Source organism: Oratosquilla oratoria, chromosome 6, assembly GCF_046742065.1.
Source record: "Oratosquilla oratoria isolate Oo_2021 chromosome 6, ASM4674206v1, whole genome shotgun sequence".
Lineage (NCBI taxonomy): Eukaryota > Metazoa > Arthropoda > Malacostraca > Stomatopoda > Squillidae > Oratosquilla > Oratosquilla oratoria.
The window spans coordinates 24,768,930-24,789,258 of NC_134782.1; the positions used below are offsets into that span (position 1 = coordinate 24,768,930).

The 20,329-nt window shown below is 40.7% G+C and overlaps 1 protein-coding gene across 6 annotated transcripts in view; it reads right to left on the reverse strand.

Annotated features, from left to right (window-relative positions):
* Hrs (Hepatocyte growth factor regulated tyrosine kinase substrate) overlaps positions 1–20,329 on the reverse strand; it is an 83,470-nt gene that overhangs the window by 44,080 nt on the left and 19,061 nt on the right. For 2 of the 6 annotated variants that reach the window (XM_076186599.1, XM_076186596.1), the window contains exons 1-4: positions 7,790–7,914; positions 6,292–6,376; positions 5,731–5,806; positions 3,383–3,607 (exon numbers count right to left, since the gene is read on the reverse strand). In XM_076186599.1, coding sequence (XP_076042714.1) covers positions 3,383–3,607; positions 5,731–5,806; positions 6,292–6,376; positions 7,790–7,853 — 450 coding nt within the window. In that variant the 5' untranslated portion in view covers positions 7,854–7,914. Of the gene's footprint in view, positions 1–3,382; positions 3,608–5,730; positions 5,807–6,291; positions 6,377–7,789; positions 7,915–20,329 lie in introns of those variants that run through there. The other 4 variants (XM_076186597.1, XM_076186600.1, XM_076186598.1 and 1 more) reach the window with 3 other exon arrangements.

The following is a 20,329-nucleotide window of genomic DNA, read 5'->3' on the forward strand; positions in this document are numbered from 1 at the left end:
GACCTTTTTTTTTTTTCCAGGGTGTTCTTCACTAGGTAACTTAGGGTAAAATGGTTGCTGTGGCCATTCATTTTTATTAATATACATATATATATATATATATATATATATATATATATATATACATATATATATATATATATATATATATATATAAATATATATATACATATATATATATATATATATATATGTATGTATATATATATATATATATATACATACATATATACATACATATATATACACATATATATAAACATATATATTATAAATATATACATATATATATATACATATATATATATATACACACATATATATATACATACATATACATATATATACATATATAATTATATATACATATATAATTATATATATATACATATATATACATATATATATATACATATATACATATACATATATACATATATATATATATATACATACATATATATATGTATATATATATATATATATATATATATATATATATATATATATATATATATATATATGTATATACCTGTATATCCATACATACATATACCAAAGGCTTTTCCCTCCATACACGGGGGGTAGCCAAAAAAGAAAAAGGCATAGAAAACACTCCCACCCATTCCATTTCCTATATATTCCACTCCCCTCCATCCTCCTCCCTTCCTCTTATCTTGGCAACTCCTGGATGACGGGTCATCCCTGTATCCTGTCCACTGCCCTGGGTCAGAGGCAGTGTCGCAAGACACAACACATCCACAGCAAGGCCGCTTCATAAATTCGGCGAACCCCCTCTCCATCCCCCCAAGCAGAAAAGGAGAAAACGGGTAGAAATCCCTTTGGGCTGCATCAATTTTTTTCTCATACATACTTCCTCAGCCCCCATCCTCTCCCCCTCATGCATCACAGCATCATCTATACACAATCCCTCTCCATTCACCCCTATCTTCTGTCCTCTCCCGTCCTTCCTCAAAAGACATTCCTCTCTTTTGTAATGTCCCTTTCACCCCATCCATCCATCTCATCCTAGGACGTCCCCTCATATTCACTCCTTCCACCTCTGCCTTCCACACTTCTTTTACTAATCTTTCTTAACTCATTCTTTCCATGTGTCCAAACCATCCTTATACTCTTTCATTAACCCTATCTCCCAGCTCCCTTTCCACCCTTGTTCTCCTCACCTCCTCATTTCTCACTCTATCTAGCCTAGTAACCCCTATCATACTTCTCACATTTCATCTCAAACACATTCAAACTCCTTCTCTCTTCCTCTCTCATGTTCAAGGTTTCTGCCCCGTACAATGCTGTTGGTACAATCACTCCTTCATATAACCTCCTCTTAGCATCCATTCCCAGATGTCTATATCTCATTACACTTTTTAATCCACCAAGGCATTTACTCGCTTCTCTCAATCTACATTCTACCTCCACCCCCACTCCTCCCTTTCCTGCCACATTCGCACCCAAGTATCTAAAACTATCCACTTTCTCCAGTCTTTCACCCTTAATGCTCACTTCCAGCCTGCTGTCACTCTCTCCCCTTGTACATCTCATCACCTTACTTTTGCCCACATTTATCTTCAACTTCCTTCTTTCACACACCTTCTCAAACTCTGCCACTAACTTCCTCAATCCCTCCTCTGATCCTGCTACAAGCGCAGTGTCATCAGCAAACAACAACTGGCTCACCTCCCACTTTTCTCCATTTTCTTTAACCATCTCCAACCCCTGACCCACTACCCTTGCATTCACCTCTCGCACCACCCCATCCATGTAAAGATTGAACAGCCAGGGCGACATAACACATCCCTGACGAAGTCCCACCTTTACCTCAAACCATTCACTCTCTCCATTTCTAATCCTAACACAAGCTCTACTACTCTTGTAAAAACTCTTGACTGCTCTTAACAGCTTTCTTCCTATCCCATATATCTGCAGTACCTCAAACAGTGTCTTCCTCTCTCTCTCTCTATATATATATATATATATATATATATATATATATATATACACATACATACATACATATACCAAAGCCTTTTCCCACTACATGGGGGGTAGCCAAAAAAGAAAAAGGCATAGAAAACACTTCCACCCATTCCATTTCCTATATATTCCACTCCCCTCCATCCTCCTCCCTCCCTCTTATCTTGGCACCTCCTGGATGACGGGTCTTCCCTGCATTCTGTCCACTGCCCTGGGTCAGAGGCAGTGTCGCAAGACACAACACATCCACAGCAAGGCCGCTTCATAAATTCGGCGACCCCCCTCTCCGTCCCCTCATGCAGAAAAGGAGAAGACGGGGAGAAATCCCTTCGGGCTGTGTCAAATTTTTTTTCTTTCTCATACATACTTCCTCACCCCCCATCCCCCATCCACTCCCCCTCATGCATCACAGCATCATCTATACACAACCCTTCTCCATTCACCCCTATCTTCTGTCCTCTCCCGTCCTTCCTCAAAAGACATTCCTCTCTTTTGTAATGTCCCTTTCACCCCATCCATCCATCTCCTCCTAGGACGCCCCCTCATATTCACTCCTTCCACCTCTGCCTTCCACACTTCTTTTACTAATCTTTCTTCACTCATTCTTTCCATGTGTCCAAACCATCCTAGTACCCTTTCATCAACCCTATCTTCCAGTTCCCTTTCCACCCCTGTTCTCCTCCTCACCTCCTTATTTCTCACTCTATCTAGCCTAGTAACCCCTATCATACTTCTCAGACATTTCATCTCAAACACATTCAAACTCCTTCTCTCTTCCTCTCTCATGTTCCATGTTTCTGCCCCGTACAATGCTGTTGGTACAATCACTCCTTCATATAACCTCCTCTTAGCATCCATTCCCAGATGTCTATATCTCATTACACTTTTCAATCCACCAAGGCATTTACTTGCTTCTCTCAATCTACATTCTACCTCCACCCCCACTCTTCCCTTTCTTGCCACATTCGCACCCAAGTATCTAAAACTATCCACTTCCTCCAGTCTAGCCCTCTTCAGGAAAGTACTTTCCTGAAGAAGGCTATAGCTATTAGCTGAAATATAGAAGTTACACTTTCTTCTAAAGTTTCCTTTTATTCCGACTGTGGGTTCTTCGTGATTATTTACAAACGTGCTACAACATTTTGTCTAAGTGATATATGTATATATATATATATATATATATTCTTTTTTTTTTTTTTTTTTTTTAAGAGAGAGTTTGGGCAACAGATTGATTAATTCATTACAAATTTTGCATCTTGTAAAAAAAAGAAAAAAAAAAAAATACATTCATTGTCATAAATCAATGGTATATCTAGAGAAAACATGCCTAATATCATACATTCAACACTTGGCATACAATCTTCATCATCAACAACAACATAAAGAGAATAACCTTAGAAACGTCTGTTGGTGGACTGTCATATCCTACCTGCACCGCACGATACTTGGGTTCATTCCTGAATGCATATTGCCATGTTGCCAATAGGTTGATAAGCTTCTTTCGCACCTCTTCATTTGTATTGGTTCTCAGAATCTCATGCAGCTGCTCCATAATATGCCTTGATGCAATCTGTTCATGCACCACCTGCCCACAATTCTTCACAACTGATTCAAAGACCTGATGGATGTAGATTAAAAAATAGATAAATAAACAAACAAAAAATACATACATATATATATATATATATATATATATATATATATATATATATATTTAAGATGATTTCAGACAATATATATATATATATATATATATATATATATATATATACAGTAGGTCCTCGTTATATGGTACATATGCGTTCCTGAAAACCTTACCGCAAATTGAAATTACTGTATACCAAACCCATTGTAACATGTAATAACAGGATATGGCAGACATACCTTCTCCCTGCTCTTTCCTCTTCAAAACGGATAGCATATGTGAATTTTTCTTACCAAATACCGTAACTGTGAATTTACCGGATAAAGAATTACCGCATAAGGAGGACTCACTGTATATATATATGTATATATACATATATACATATATATATATATATATATGCAAAGCAGTTACATAAACATGTGATAAGCTAAATCTGTCAAAACCACTGGGAATATTAAAAAAACGGTGATAGCCTTAATAGATGAAAATGTTCGGTCACAGTTTTTAAAATTTTCCCAGTGGTTTCAGCAGAGAGATATATATATATATATATATATATATATATATATATACAGGTAAACGTCGACTTACGATGGCATTAGGTTTCGATAGAGCCATCGTAAGACGATCTCATCGTAAGTCGATCCCCACTCTGTTCCGTGGTCACTGTACCTAGCCTACCTGTATATTAACCACCAGAGATACTGAATATAGCCTATTAAACATGTACAGTAGTTTATTTGATTATTTTTATCCTTTTTACCATATTCAAACACTATAATATGTATTTTCAGTACGGAACTTAAATCTCGCGGGCAGCAGCCAATGCCAGCTGTACGACGTGACGTAATAATACTCGCATCATAAAATATAGTCACCGCTTATATCGATCGTCTCTCTTTCACCCGCGAATTTTGAAAACCACAGAGAATGAATCATTTGAGAGAATGTAAAAACACAGGGGCGACTACAATAAATATAATCAAGACGCCGATATGGCAGCGTCGCGAATCCACTTGCTCCTCATGACACATACGTGTGCGGCACCGTATGGAAGGGGTTAAATTAACATATCGTCGTCGTCGTCGTCGTCATCGTAAAGTCGAACAATCGTAAGTCGCGGCCATCGTAAGTCGACGTTTACCTGTATATATATATATATATATATACACACACACATACACAAGCAAGTGAATGTTCTAATACATTGGTACGATAGACTGAAAATCACACTATCAGAGAAAAGAATGATATGTGAAGATATGTATATTGTGATCACTAGCTGTGATCCTCTTCAGCATGGTTTTATACATCTCCTTTTATGCATGGGGGGACGGAGAGGGGGGGTCACCGATTTAATGAAGCAGCCTTGCTGTGGATGTGCTGTGTCTTGCGACACTGCTTCTGACCCAGGGCAGTGGACAAGGTGCTAAGATAAGAGGGAGGGTGGAGGGGTGTGGAGTGTATCCAGGGATGGAATGGGTGGGAATGATTTTATGCCTTTTCCTTTTTGGCTACCTCCCTTGTAAGGGGGAAAAAGCCATGGTATATGTATGTATGTGTATATACATATATATATATACAGACGCTCCTCTACTTACGTTCATTCGTTTTACGTTTTTATGTTTGAACTGACGGTAAAAAAGAAATTTTGAGTGAATTTTTTAGTTTACCGCGCTCTCCGTAGTTCAAACGATACTTGCGCACGACGCTGCGCCCATTGTTTACATTGCGCAGACGACAAACTGAAAATGCCTTGCCTCCTCCTCCACCATCTCAATTTATGTTGCTTGAATTTAATCTATTTGAAATTAATGTTATTATTTTACAATGTTATGTGTTTAATCAATGATTTAGGGGTGTTTTATAAGATACAGTAATAGAATTTACCGATGTATAGTACAGTAACAACTTACGTTCATTTTCAACTTATGTTTGGCCGTTCGGAACGTAACTAAAACTTAAGTTGAGGAGCGTCTGTATATATATATATATACATATATATACATGTCAATGACTAAGAGCTAAGAAATATGTGGATCTGTATCATCATCATTATTAATAAGTTAGTAAATATGTTAGATTTATCTCACCTGAAGGGCCAGGAGAACCACATTTGGGTTGGTATCTTTGAGGCGAGTAACCAGAGCCTGTGTTGCTGCTTTAGCACTGAAAAAAAAATAAAATAAAATAAAATAAATAAATAAATAAATAAATAAATAATCATAATAATAATAATAAATAAATAAATAATAGCGTTAATAATAATAATAATAATATAATTAATAATAACAATAATGATAATAATAATGATAAAATAATGCAAAGTTTGTAGCTACTTGTTTTCAATATACAGTACTGATTTGTTCTCTAAATGATCATTCATAATGCATACTATGTGTCAAAACAGCTTTTTCTCTATTGTCACTATTGAATATTTTACAACAAGTTTTATAAAATTATTCAAACTGACTGCCTTAACAATATTGCTGTTAAAGAATTAGATGAAGAAACTAAATCTTAATACTAAAATGAAGTCACATTATAAAACTAATGTAAAAATCATATACACATGCATGAATGATATGATTAATAAGTTCCTAATTACTTTATAAAAATGGAGAAAGGCCAGAAGTTTTAACCAAAACACTTACTTGACATCGCCTTGTCTTATGAGATCCACAATATGGATGGTACTATCCCAGTCCAACTCAAGTAGCAAAGGACTTGTGGCTTTCTCTGTAACAATACATAAAACATTGATAGCATCAAATACGCTCATTCTATGGCCTATAATCTAAAAGAATTAAGCTTGTTGAAAAAATTCCAACAAGCATACATACATACTTACATTATATATATATATGTGTGTATATATATATATATATATATATATATATATATATATACATATGCATACATACATATGACCCAATGAGCATTGCTCTTTCCCTGTTTACTACAATTAGGTATATAAATACATATACCCATACAGAAACACATATATACACATATGCAGAGTCCACTAGGAAGAGGAAAAACACACTTAGTCCGAGCGCTTTCATGATATATTCACGAAAGTGCTCAGACTCCGTGTGTTTTTCCTCTTCCTAGTGGACTCTGCATATTTGTGATTCACATGTGCCTTGGGAAATTTGTGCATATATACACATACATTCATATGCACACAAAAGCCACAGTTCCCCTTAGGTGAGGGGTTGGCAGTGAAGCCCACAGTCACCATAAGATTCACTCACACCATCCATCCTATCTCACCTCAAGGATGAAAGCTTATACCAAGGTGCTGAAATTACTACAGATGAGAAGAATGATGTGAGATATAGAGGATTTTTTTTTTATTTAGTCTAATTTTCAGTATATCTCATAGGATACTTTATTACACACACAATAATTTGAAAAGGTGCAGGTACTTAAATTTTTCCCTATTTCAACAAACATAACTTTACTATGATATCCTTGTCCATGTCAAAGATTTAATTCCCATTATATCAATACAAGACCAAAACCATGGTTACCAACAGACATGTTATCTTTCACAGTTATCACACTATCTTTAGGTACATGTACAGTACATGTATGTGTGTATGTATTTCATTCAGCTAAGGAAACTCAATATAAATGGCAAAAGTTAATGTCTTTCATCTGAGCAACTACTTGATTATTTCAGAGGGGAAGCTCTCAGGGTTAATCAACCCTGTCAACACTAGGATGACAATGCCTACAACTACAAGAAAGGAATACTGGTAGCTGGTGTTACAAGAAATATGTATACACTAAAGGTCCTTGACCCCCCCTATATAAGGGGTGGTTGAGCTTAAGCACATACATACAACATAAGCAAATAAAATCTATTTAACCACTCTTCCTATCTCAACACTGGTATTCAAGGGATGTCCTGTTTCCTGCTACATTGTTTAAGTTCAATGCAATGCAGCAAGGCACTGCACTTCTAAAACATGACTAGGCAGTCATAGCTGGTTTAACCCCACTGCTTCACCATATGGTAACCCCTTCTTCATCCACTCAAACCATGAGGCACACAAGAACATACATGCAGGCCTCATGATCCATTCATTTATTCAATCTCCCTCAATTCACATAAAATAATTGTGTAAATACTGGGATTATTACCTACATAATCTGGTGATGAAAGATTCTGGTTGTTGGCTGCTGGGTACCATTGCAACATAGCCATCTAGCCTGTCTTCTTGTGTATATTTTACAAGTACTGCCTTGATATTCCTTTTCTCTTAAAACTAAGACAAACAAAACTTCTTATCAGCTATTCTAACACTATGGTGGTGTATGATTCACAATTACAATATTTGTGTCATTATTCAAAAATACATCTGGAATTGCCAACATAAGAAAGAGAGGTAATATGACAGCAGTTTCCAGAACTATGAAAGTAGATATTTTGACACAGAACACTTCTCCTGAAATGGGTGAATGATCTCTAAAGTGACATACTAATGAGAACAGTTGTGAAGGATGAAATGTTGAATAGCAGAAAAGTAACTAGTGGGGTCCCATGGGACTTGGTTCTGACACCTGTATTGTTCTTAATATACATCAAAGACATGATGGATGGAATGAAAAGTTACACCAAGCTATTCACATTGCCAAAATCATGAAAAATGTAAAAATGTAGTGGTATCCTGCAGATCCCAGTAGCTAAACAGGATATAACCAATATTAGAGTATGCATACAATCTGGATTGTTTGAATTTATGTATATGACATTTGGTCTTAAAAATGCATGTTCTTCCTTTCAATGCTCCATCAATGCATTATTGGAATGTAGCACATATATTTACAATATTCATACTTTCCATCTACACATTATTGGAACCTACCACATATGTTTACAATAGTTACATTGTCACATATCGTGTGTCACATAGCAGCATTAAGCAGTAGCTTATGTAAAATGTGTTAGGAAATGCTTGTCCACATACCCATAGGAGAGTTATATAATATTGTAAGTCCTCTTGCTTGATGTCTTGTGGGCCATATATTTTATATGAGAAAGGTCACAACTAGTTTAAGATATAACTAATATATGATAAAATGTGGAACTGTAGAACTAAAATATGAAATTTTATGTCACAGATCAACCGAAGGAGAAAATGGTGTGTAGTTGAGGCAGCGGAGCACAAAAAGGAGCCTGTATGCTATCCAGGGTCAAAGGTTGCACATGTAATGACGGCATAGGGAAGTAGCGCAATCATACGAGTGTGTGTATAAGCAAGATTCAGATAGGTAACTAATGACAACTTGCAAACCTTTCTCACACGTAATAAAGATTACAAAGTTTATTCCATTCATTAACTACATGATTGGCAAAGTGTGAAGGCAGGTAAATAGGAAAACAGACTAGGATTCTTGACACCTATGCCTAGAGTCATGCAAGTGCCACACGTATAAGGGGGGGCCACATGCTAGCTCTCTCTTTTACCCCATCACTCTCACCCCTGTAAAGATTATCATGCAAGTCTATTTGTATAATTTGTAAGTAAAAGTAGTTATATTTCTTGCATTTCACCTTTATCTCATATCCAGTGAAAGGAATTAACCGTTACAAAAGGGGAAAAATAGGCACGTTGGCGATGGATTGATAGAATTACTCAAATCGTGGCCAGGTTTGATACAGTAAATAAAAAAAATGCCACATCATGACAACATCTTTACCACGACAATACCACCACAAAAACACGACAAAGATTGAAAATCACAACAGAATGATCCACAACCAGGAATGGAGAAAATTTAATGCAAAATCTGGAAATGGGTAAAAACCAGAAGAAACTGCTACAGTTACGTAATGGGAAATAAATTAAAAACAAAGAAAGAAAGGGACTTAGAGCTTAGAGCTCATATATGACCTTACACGCACACACACACACACCCAACTCCCCACCCACGAGAGTTGGAGTAACCACCCACTGCGCAGCGATATTGAAATGACTTCAGGCATGGCCTGGGCGGGATTCAAACCCACCGCTGAAGTGGCAGCCGGGAACTATAACTACTATGCCACAAAGTGTGTGTATGTGTGAGAAAAAGAGAGATGAGATGAAAGAGAGAGAGATTAAGAGGAAAGAGATAGAGAGAGAGAGGAGAGAGAGAGAGAGAGGAGAGAGAGAGAGAGAGAGAGAGAGAGAGAGAGAGAGAGAGAGAGAGAGAGAGAGAGAGAGAGAGAGAGAGAGAAAGAGAGATAGAGATAGGAGAGATTGAGGAAAGAGAAATACAGAGGAAAGAGAGATACATAGAGGAGAAAGAAATACATACAGGAGAGAGAAATGCATACAGGAGATAGAGAAGAAATAGTAAAAGAGAGAGAAGAGGAGAAGAGAGAGGAAGAGGGAGAGAGGGAGGGAGGGAGGGAGGGAGGGAGGGAGGGAGGGAGAGGAGAGAGAGGAAAGAGAAAGGAGAAAGGGAAGAGAAAGGAGAGATGAAAGAGAAAGGAGGTGAGAGGAAAGAGAAAGGAGGAGAGAGGAAAGAGAAAGGAGAAAAAAAAAGAGAAAAGGAGAGAGGAAAGAAAAAGGAGAGAGGAAAGAAAAAGGAGAGAGGAAAGAGAAAGGAGGAGAGAAGAAAGAGAAGAGAGGAAAGAGAGAGGAGAGAGAAAAGAGAAAAAAGAGAGGAAAGAAAAAGGAGAGAGGAAAGAAGAGGAAAGAGAAAGGCAAGAGGAAAGAGAAAGGAGAGAGGAAAGAGAGAGGAGAGAGGAAAGAGAGAGGAGAGAGGAAAGAGAGAGGAGAGAGGAAAGAGAAAGGAGAGAGGAAAGAGAAAGGAGAGAGGAAAGAGAAAGGAGAGAGGAAAGAGAAAGGAGAAAAAAAAAGAGAAAGGAGAGAGGAGAAAGAGAAAGGCAAGAGGAAAGAGAAAGGAGAGAGGAGAGAGAAAAGAGAAAGGAGAGGAAAGAGAAAGGATAAAGGAGAAAGGAGAGAGACAGGAGAGATAGAGGGAATAGGAGAGACAGAAATAAAAAAAGAGAGATAAAGATAAGAGAGAGGAGAGAGGAGGGAGAGAAGAGAGAGGGGGGGGAGAGGAGAAAGACAGATAGAACGACAGAGAGGGGAGAGGGAGAGGAAAGAGAGATAGATAGATAGATAAAGAGAGAGAGAGAGAGAGAGAGAGAGAGAGAGAGAGAGAGAGAGAGAGAGAGAGAGAGAGAGAGAGAGAGAGAGAGAGAGAGAGAGAGAGAGAAAGGGAGGGGGGAGTTGACCTACTCTAGGTCAGCATCATCATAATAGAAATAGAGTTCAAGACAAACGCGCCACAAGAACGGAGAAGGGAAAGGCAAACAAACGAGGAAGGGAGGGAGAAGGAAAAGGCAGGCAAATGAGGGGAGGGAGGGAGGGAGAAGGCAAAGGAGGACAAATGTGGGAGGGAGGGAAAGTGAAGTAAGAGGTAGGAGATGACTCACGCCCCCACTCAAGTCATTGAAACAGCCGTGTTCCTTGGCGATGTCATTCTACCTAATGCCAGGAAACTTCACTCAGTCCAGGCCCGACCTAAAGGAACAAATCACATATCAAATGACCACTTGTCCTTCGCTGGGACAATCACTTCCCCCTTCGACTACTCCCATTGTAAAGTGGAGTCTGGCCAAGATTTTATTCAATTGAGGGCAAGGCTAGGCTAAGCGCACACAATATAATCGCTGCGCATGCGTCTGTGGCTGTGCGGAATGGCGACCAAGTTAGTAAGCACTACATCAAACTTGGACGAACGAGAATAAAGAACTTTGTTAAAACAAAAAAAAAAAAACAATAAAATAAATAAATAAACATGCCGACTAGTTTCATTATGAAAAAGAAATTTGGGTGAAAACAGTGAGTGCTCCTAGTTATTCAATTCAGTGTAATAAATTTTATTTGTGACATGTGAAGGTTGCTGAATGTAAATGAAGTGACGGCACAATATTGGAATTTTCTTAATTAAACACAAATACACCAAAATTTGGCTTTGTATCAATGTGCCAAAGGCTTCTTCCCAACTAATAGTGATCAGGCAGCTATTCAAGGCAGCCCACCTCATTCCACTCCCAAATCCTTGGCAATGTCATTTATTTACATGTGTACAGATCATTACGAAAAACGCAGAAGCCAACGATTAAAAAAAAAATCCCTCCACTGTTTCTTACACCTAGAGTTGTATTCGAAGAATTTGACAGGTACTACACTGCAACAAGTGGTTGTGAAGGGCTTGAAGGGCTCGCGTCTTGTTTATATTAAAGGAGGTACATCTTGTTGGAGGGAAAGTTGGATGGAAAGATGGAGGGGGAGGTGAGGGTGGAAGAGGAGGACGACATGCTCAGCGAGAGAAATATATAATATAAACCTGTTCCCGCCTGTACTGACCAATCGGCCACTTAAATCTTCACTCCTCTTCCTCGTCTTGTTCCTTCTCCTCCTCTCTCTCCCAACTATTTTTTTTCTTCCTTGACGCTGTATTCCTCCTCTCCTTGCCGTATGCTCCTCCACTCCTTCCTCGTCTCCGTATTCTTCCTTTCTTCCTCCTTCATTTCATTACAGTCGTGTTCCTCCTCCTCCTCCTCCCTCTACTAATTCCCCGGCAACATACGACCTCCAGACTCCAGTGCGACTTCCATCCACCCTTGATCGAGACGGGATGCAGCATCTTCGCTATAGAGGCGTGGGGGTGGGGAGGTTCGCCCAACGGCAGCCAACCCGAAAGAAAAAGTGCCACCCTGTAGACAAGGGTCATCACCCCTTCCCTCGCCCACCGAGGGGACGCCACGGGAATAAAGAGAAGCGTTTAGCGACAGCTAAAATAAAAGTTAAAAGTTCCACCTGACGCGGACCCCCCCCCCAACCCCCCAGGCCATCAAATTGTCAAACTCGTCTCAATTCATCCTATGGCGTCTACTTTAATTGTTGTTTTTATTAGGACTATCGCCACGCGGTTTACTTCAACTATGAGGAAACCTCCCAAGGGAACAAAGCATTGAAAGATAAATCTGGCCAGGTTTATCTTTGCGCACTTTATAGGTTTGGTTCTACCTAACGCCAAAGGACTTCAAGTTGGTTCCAACGTGATAAGATTTCATTAAGCTGAGAGAGGATGGGGGTGGGGGAGTCAGACCCCTTCCACAAGTTAGCGTATTTTACACGATATATTCTATAGTTAACGGCAAACGGTTTTATTCCGCCAAGGGGGTGTCATCGGCTCGTCGCAATGAAAGGCATTACGCAAGTGTGCTTACAAACTGACAACTTCTACAACTTCAAATTCTTTGATCTCCTGCAAGAATATAAATGTTTAAAAGAAAATATGGGATCTTCCCCCAATGAAACAATCAAATAAATAAATAGATAACTCGGTTAATCAATAATCATTAATCAAATAAATTAATCAAATAAAGGTTGGCAGCCCTGCTTTCCTTTTCGGGTTTATAATTCCATGCTGAAGAATAAGCGTTGTACTAATATTTCATAATCAATCACGCCATAGAAACAGCAATGAAAATTAGTGTCGACCACTGTACCAATGTATCCAGCAGGGCGACAAGCAAGGCAACCAACTGCATGTTACTACCAGTATTTACCGAAGCAGCAAGCAGACCTACCAACAGAATGCGACAACAACTATATAGAACGTAGTTTTAGCTTCTAACATGCCTTGAGAACCACAGCGATTAGCTAATGACGGTTATGTACATTAGAAGGCAAGGAACTTGCGCAAGCAGGCCTGTACAAGTCACTGGTAACCTGTGGTTCCGTGACCACGAACATGTTTGAACCTAACGCGTAAAAGTAACGTAGAAGCAGCCGCCCCTTTTACAACCTTGACGGAAGGGAGGGGGAGTTGGAGGGAGGAAACGAAACACAACGGACAATGTGAGTGTGGGGTGGGGGGTAGTGATGGGGGTAATGATACGAGGGTGGAGGAAAGGTACAAATGTCCAGTACACAGGTGGATGGTGAGTGCGGGTGGAGATAGTGTAGTTTAAATTCTTATTAATCATAAATTTGACGGAAAAAAACATTAAATCAAACGCCGAGTAAAAGAACAAATAAAATAGAATAAATCGAAATGTATGCATAAACATTCAGAACAATACCGGGAGAGAATGACGATAAGCTCTTTCAATGTATTGTAGAATTACGAAATCATTACTGGGGATCATTAGAGGAAAAACCCACGCCACGTGTAATCGGTCTGTCACCACGTTCATACTTCTACGTCAATGTTAACACGTGATATCCTGTGGCGTTTTTCCTCCCTAACTTCATACAGCAATCTTTTTTTAACTCTCACATGCTCTGAGAGCAGATCACGATTACTGAAGGGACCAACTATGTGAGGCTATTTGCAATGGTTCTGGGCACCGTACGTCGGAGGGAATCGTCTCCCCGTCGTTCGTTTTCAACCCCATCAACACCCTCATTTCCAAACCGGGCTCTATATTTCTACCAACCTTTTCTTCTAGCGTTTCACATAAGAGAAACGGCCAATCAGCGGCTTATCCCTTCCTCTTCCTAAAACCGGTTACATAAAATGACTTGTTGAATGTTGACTAGCTTCTGTCACTAAGTAACAATGCTGTCATGTACCAACATCGCGACCCATCTGTTGATCTGTCATCTGTCAGCTTCCGTGACACATATCATACATTATGATTATATATATATATATATATATATATATATATATATATAAAAAGATATACAAATATATATTATATATATATATATATATATATATATATATATATATATATATATATATATATATATATATATATATATATATATATATATATATATATATATATATATATATATATATATATATATTACACACACCGTCGATAACTGCCCAACGTTGCTTATTGGAGAATGGTGCCCCGAGGACCGTTGCCAATAGTGTGGGGCTGCGGGTTTCCAGCTAGTGACACTAGGGGCAAAATCTATCATCAACAAGACCACCTACTGACTGATTATAAGCCCAACGACCCTGTAATAAAAAAAAAATAAGCTAAGTACACTTAACATAGCCATCCGTGGCTTTACACCAGTTATGAGCAGGTCTGTAGCATCCCCACCACACCCAGGCAGAAACGGACGTTGGACGCGCCCTACAATCGTCTACTTGTGGTTTACACGCTTGAGTCATACTCGCCAGCATCCTGTCCATTTTACTTATTACCCTTTGCTCACAAGACCGAACATAAAACGTGTGGACGTCTTGAGCTTGGCTTTTTTTTTTCGCAAGAACCGACGATAACCAAAATAAATCTAAGAGATTCAAATATCTAAAGCGACTTAGACGGGTACAGTGATCATAATGAAGGATTCGGAGAATAGAAATGAATACGAGATAGGTACTAGGAATGTCATATCTTGTTAAAATGAAGCCCCGCCCCCTGGTGGGGGGGTTGGGGGAGGGGGGAATGGCGGTTTGATCAGAGTGGAAGATAAGAAGGTTGGCATGTGAACATGGTTAGGCCTAACTTAACCCTAGTCAGAAGTGCTCCGTGTAGAGGCAACTTTCACTATCAAACAGAATCAATCTAAGGGAACTTGAAAAGGTTGTCGTAAAAATACACTGCAGTTTCTATATGAAAATATTATTAGGCCATATTCCACCACTCGATGAACAATTAAATAAAATAACAATATTAAAAATCCAACTTCTTGTGCAGCTGCTTACAAACGAACACCACCGAAAGCAAACTTCACCGAAGACAAATTACCACTAACAGGTAGGAGGAATACACCGGTTGGCTGGGGAATCGGGCAAGGCGTCCCTCAACGGAACAAGATCGCTTGGCGTTTGACAGAATACCATAAGAACAACTGCAGCTGTGCGATAGGAGGTTCCTTGTAGCTGAATAAAAACAGTTTTATGGCAGCCAGGAAATACAATAAACAAGTAAAATAAAACAACGACTGACGCCTGTCTACGGATGAAGAAATGGTCAAGAAACCGGCAGGCAGAGAGAAAATGCAAGACACAAAAAACGAAAAAAAAAAAAGAGGAGGAATGTGCTGTCTGGCAAGATCATGTGACAAGCACAAGTCTGATTCACTCGAATCTCATTTTGGCGGTCGTAACCTCCGACGGATGGTCCCAGCATGACATCATCGATGACGCCAAGTCGCTCAATGATCGTTTTCTAATTTTTCAGAAAATGAGAGCCTACGCCATGAGGGGCGTAAATGCAGCCGTAGCCGTCACCTTTGCCCTATGTGCTTCAGTAACTGCTGGAGCAGGCTACAGTCACTACAGGGATTCGTCTCCAACGTCCTGTATTAGCAGAACAAAACCTATAAAGGTATTGGGTTTGAAGAGCTAACATCCTTGCTCTGGACTTTGACTTCTCGGAGGTCAGCCAGCCTGCGGGCAAGACGTGACGTCACTAATACCGCCCCCACGCGTGACGCTGTATCAGACTATTGCGAAAATTATTCCACTGCAGTTTGGTAACCAAAACTAGATACAGGGCGGTGGGGGGTCAATTTCTAGCCTACAACCAAGTTAACTTTGGCAATTCTATTTACCTGAGGTAAAAAAAAAAATCGCATTAGATTGATTGACCCACCAATGCTCTTAAGTTGAATAAAATCGCCAAAAGTTAGCCAGAATAAAACTGATGTATTCATCATTTGGACGTGTCAATCCAAGATAGGCAAAGTTTGTCTCTCTCAACTCTGACTCAATCGTGAAATTTATTGTACCAAAGAAGTATTGACTTTATAACTTCCGCTAACCACTGTGCTAGCGAACTTAAATGTGAAGATAAATGGAAGAAGGAAAGAAAGAAAAAGTAGAGTGGTTGAAGCCTCCCAAAGCTACTACTAGGTAACACTTATCGGCATTAATAAATCATTTTAACATTCCATCCTATTCTAACGCTGTGTTAAATCACTCCGCCAAAAGACACCTTTATGAAGGGGAGAGATACGTATAACGTACACGGAAGGCGCTGTAGCGTAGGAGCCGAGATTAGGCCAACAACAACCGAGATAAGACTCGTATGACACATGAGCATGAGAATGTGAATCACAGGGGCGAGGGTGTAACGGACGATCATTCGGGTGCCATGACCGTTAAAACAACCAAAAATAAGCACTACTGACATTAGTAGTAATAACGAAAATAACAATGATAATACGAAAAACGAAAATTGTTCATCTGCTGTCTCAGTTCGCTTGCAGGGAACCTGCAGCCCCAACGAAGGAGGAAATATCGTAGTGTCTGGTTTGCGCTCTGACCAGCGAAAGAATTCGGTGGCCGGTGTCACTTGTGAGTGCATCCTGGGGAAGTGGAGTTTCTTCACAAATCGACTCTGTGTTGATGTATCATTGCTGGGCGAGCTAGCATGACTTGCAAGTCTCAGGAAGTTTTCCTTTTCAGATATTTACGTCAGGTGATGCCCTCGGATGAAAATGTTGTTTGGCCTGTTTTGTAATACATGTGCGTGCGCGTGTGCGTGCGTGCGTGCGTATGTATGCGTGCGTGTATATGTATGTAAGCGTGCGTGTATGTGGGTATGTGCGTGTGAACGTGTGGGTGTATGTGTATGTGCACGTGCAAATGCATCTGTGTGCATGCTATATATGTGTGTGTGTGTGTGTGAGAGAGAGAGAGAGAGAGAGAGAGAGAGAGAGAGAGAGAGAGAGAGAGAGAGAGAGAGAGAGAGAGAGAGCGAAAGGGGGAGGGGGACATGGAATGTGAGGAGAGAGAGGGAGGGAGGGAGGGGGAGGAAGGGGAGAGATAAAGGGGGGAGGGGGACAGATAGAGAGTGAGGGGAGAGAGAGAGAGAGAGAGAGAGAGAGAGAGAGAGAGAGAGAGAGAGAGAGGGGGGGAGAAGAGAGAGGGGAGAGAGAGAGAGAGAGAGAGAGAGAGAGAGAGAAGAGAGAGAGAGAGAGAGAGAGAGAGAGAGAGAGAGAGCGAAAGGGGGAGGGGGACATGGAATGTGAGGAGAGGGAGGGAGGGGGAGGAAGGGGAGAGATAAAGGGGGGAGGGGGACAGATAGAGAGAGAGAGAAGAGAGAGAGAGAGAGAGAGTGTGTTCGATCACCTCAAAACAATTGATTCTATTTGTCTGCCGATGTATTTCAGTTCCGAGGTATAACCAACCCATCCTTGAACTTTGAACTTGTGCCATCTTGCTTTACAACCCTCCCTCACCTTTCTTCCTATCAGTTCCTTGAGTCTGGAGTTTGTACGCAGTTTAACTAACCTCCACCTCTATTTGTCCTTCCTGCTTTGTCAACTCTACGCATGACAAAGCCTTCCCACCCGGAACTCGTCCCGTATCGACCCACAGAACTTCTCCCGTCTCGACTTGATCCTTATCATCAACTCTTTTGATATGGTGACCCCACCCACATATTTTCTTCTGGCTGGCAGCAGAACGACACTATTCAACACGGGGAGATAATTGGGGATTAATCAATCTCGATTGATCGAGGTCCTAAATTGACCTAATTTGTCCCACTTCTGCCCCCCACAGCTGAATCAATTTGTCTGTGACTGACAACATTACTTCCAGCGAAGTAAGAACATAAGAATGAAGGAGACTGCAAGAGACCATAAGGCCTACACAAGGCAGTTCCATACCCATCACCACCTGTCATCCCCATCCATAAAGTTGTCTAACCGTTTCTTAAAACAACTGATAGTTTCAGCGCTCACTACATGGTTACTAAGTCTATTCCATTCGTTGACCACCCTAATAGTAAACCAATTCTTGCCTATTTCCTTCTTAAATCTAAATTTGTCCAATTTAAATCCATTACTGCGAGTCCTGCCCTGTTGTTTTATTATGATGACCTTGTTTGCATCGCCCTTGTCAAAGCCTTTGATCCACGTGAACACCTCTATCAGATCACCCCTCATTGACTGCACAGTAAGGGAACTCGGCATTGCTCCTATATATTCCATGGTCCTTATCAAAGGCAATTCACAAGATTGTCGACGGGGTATGTGATTCATCTCTGTGGCACCTTACTCACTCTCGGGTTGAATTTCTCTCCCGCCTGTGCGTGTACTAATACCCTACCTTGCTTGACATCGATTAGTCATTTCTGTCCACTGGTATGTGCGTAGTTGCTTAGCTTGATCCGTTCGTACGGCTTCCAGAGACCTCTTTCTGCCTCTTGTCTTCCCACGAGCTTTCGAAACATCATCAAGCTTACTTGGACATATATACTCTCGATTCAGTGGGTTTGACACCAAAGCCAGGCCGGCCCACCATGTCAACAGCTCCAGGCAATCAACTGGAAATGTTGCCATAAAGTATGTCTAACTTTTCTCGGATCTTCTGAAACAAAGGTATACCGTCGGTTGCACCTTTTTCCCCCGTCAGACCGTTAAAGTCTACAAAGGATACGGCCGTTTAGTGCGATTCTTTGTTGGATTGCCAAGGCTCCCCGTGTCGGAGGGAGCTTCACTTGCAACCGACTCCGTAACCTCTGTCTTACGTGATCGGTCACCTGCATCCACTGGAACCCAACCCAGACCCACGACATGCGAAACAGGACCGAAAATTACCCGGAACTTACCAGGCACAAGTGTTCGTCAGTTAATATAATTATTCTCGCTCGTGGTTAAGCCGTCTCCCGGTTGGCCCACCTCTCGAGTCCCGCGATCTATTCCCAATGAATCTTTCTCAATCCGCTTTATCGTTGAGCATCAGCCGCCTCCATCAGAAGCGGCGCGAGATCGACCACAAAGACAGAAACGCCAACAACTACAAGCCATAGCAACAACAAATTCACCGGGAAAGCGTTCCGACTGCCAAGTTTCCATTTGTCAACGTAACAACTGCCTTCAACTGGATTAGAACTTTCTGTGTGTGTGTGTGTATTCACTCTTGGTCTTTGGATCACGTGTTGGACTCGTGATCGACAGCTATTTCCCTCCTGGAAGAGAGCTCAGAGCTCGTAGGTCCGATCTATGGGTAATGCTATGACCTTGCACACACACACACACCCAACTCCCCGCCCACGAGAGTCAGAGTAACGACCCGAGGCAGCGATACCGAAATAATTTCGGCCCTGGGCAGGATTCGAACTGGGTACTGGGAGCACTTCTACTTCCCAGTTCAGCGCTCTACCAACTGTACCATCGAGTCGGTGTGTGTGTGTGTGTGTGTGTGTGTGTGTGTGTGTGTGTGTGTGTGTGTGCGTGTGTGTGCGTGCGCGCGCTCGTGCGTGGGTGTGCATGTATAATCAACCGTCTTTAATTACGTGCTACACTCGTGATCGACAGCTATTTCTCATTAAAATGAGAGCTCAGTGCTCATGCAGTCCGATTAACAGACTATGCTGGGGCCTTTTACAACACACACACACACACACACATCCATTGATCAAGGGGAACAGTAACGTTTTGCAATAGTAGTGAAAATTTTTACTCCATGAGAACGACGCGTCCGCGGTACAACAGCGTGGGAATCCCAGACGCTAGCCACTACATCGGCAAGCTGTGTTATCAAGGGTCAATGACTCCAATGATGTTTAATATTTAGTTCAGGCCTTCCCACGGCTCTCTCTTCACCCTGCCCATGCAGAGTTCTATACCAATTTTGTGGCATATTTTGTAACTGTTTATTAGAATTGTCATTTGTACATCTTAAGGGCTGTACGCGACATGCATGAGAAACTCCAGTCAAGACATTTAGCACTACAATCGATCA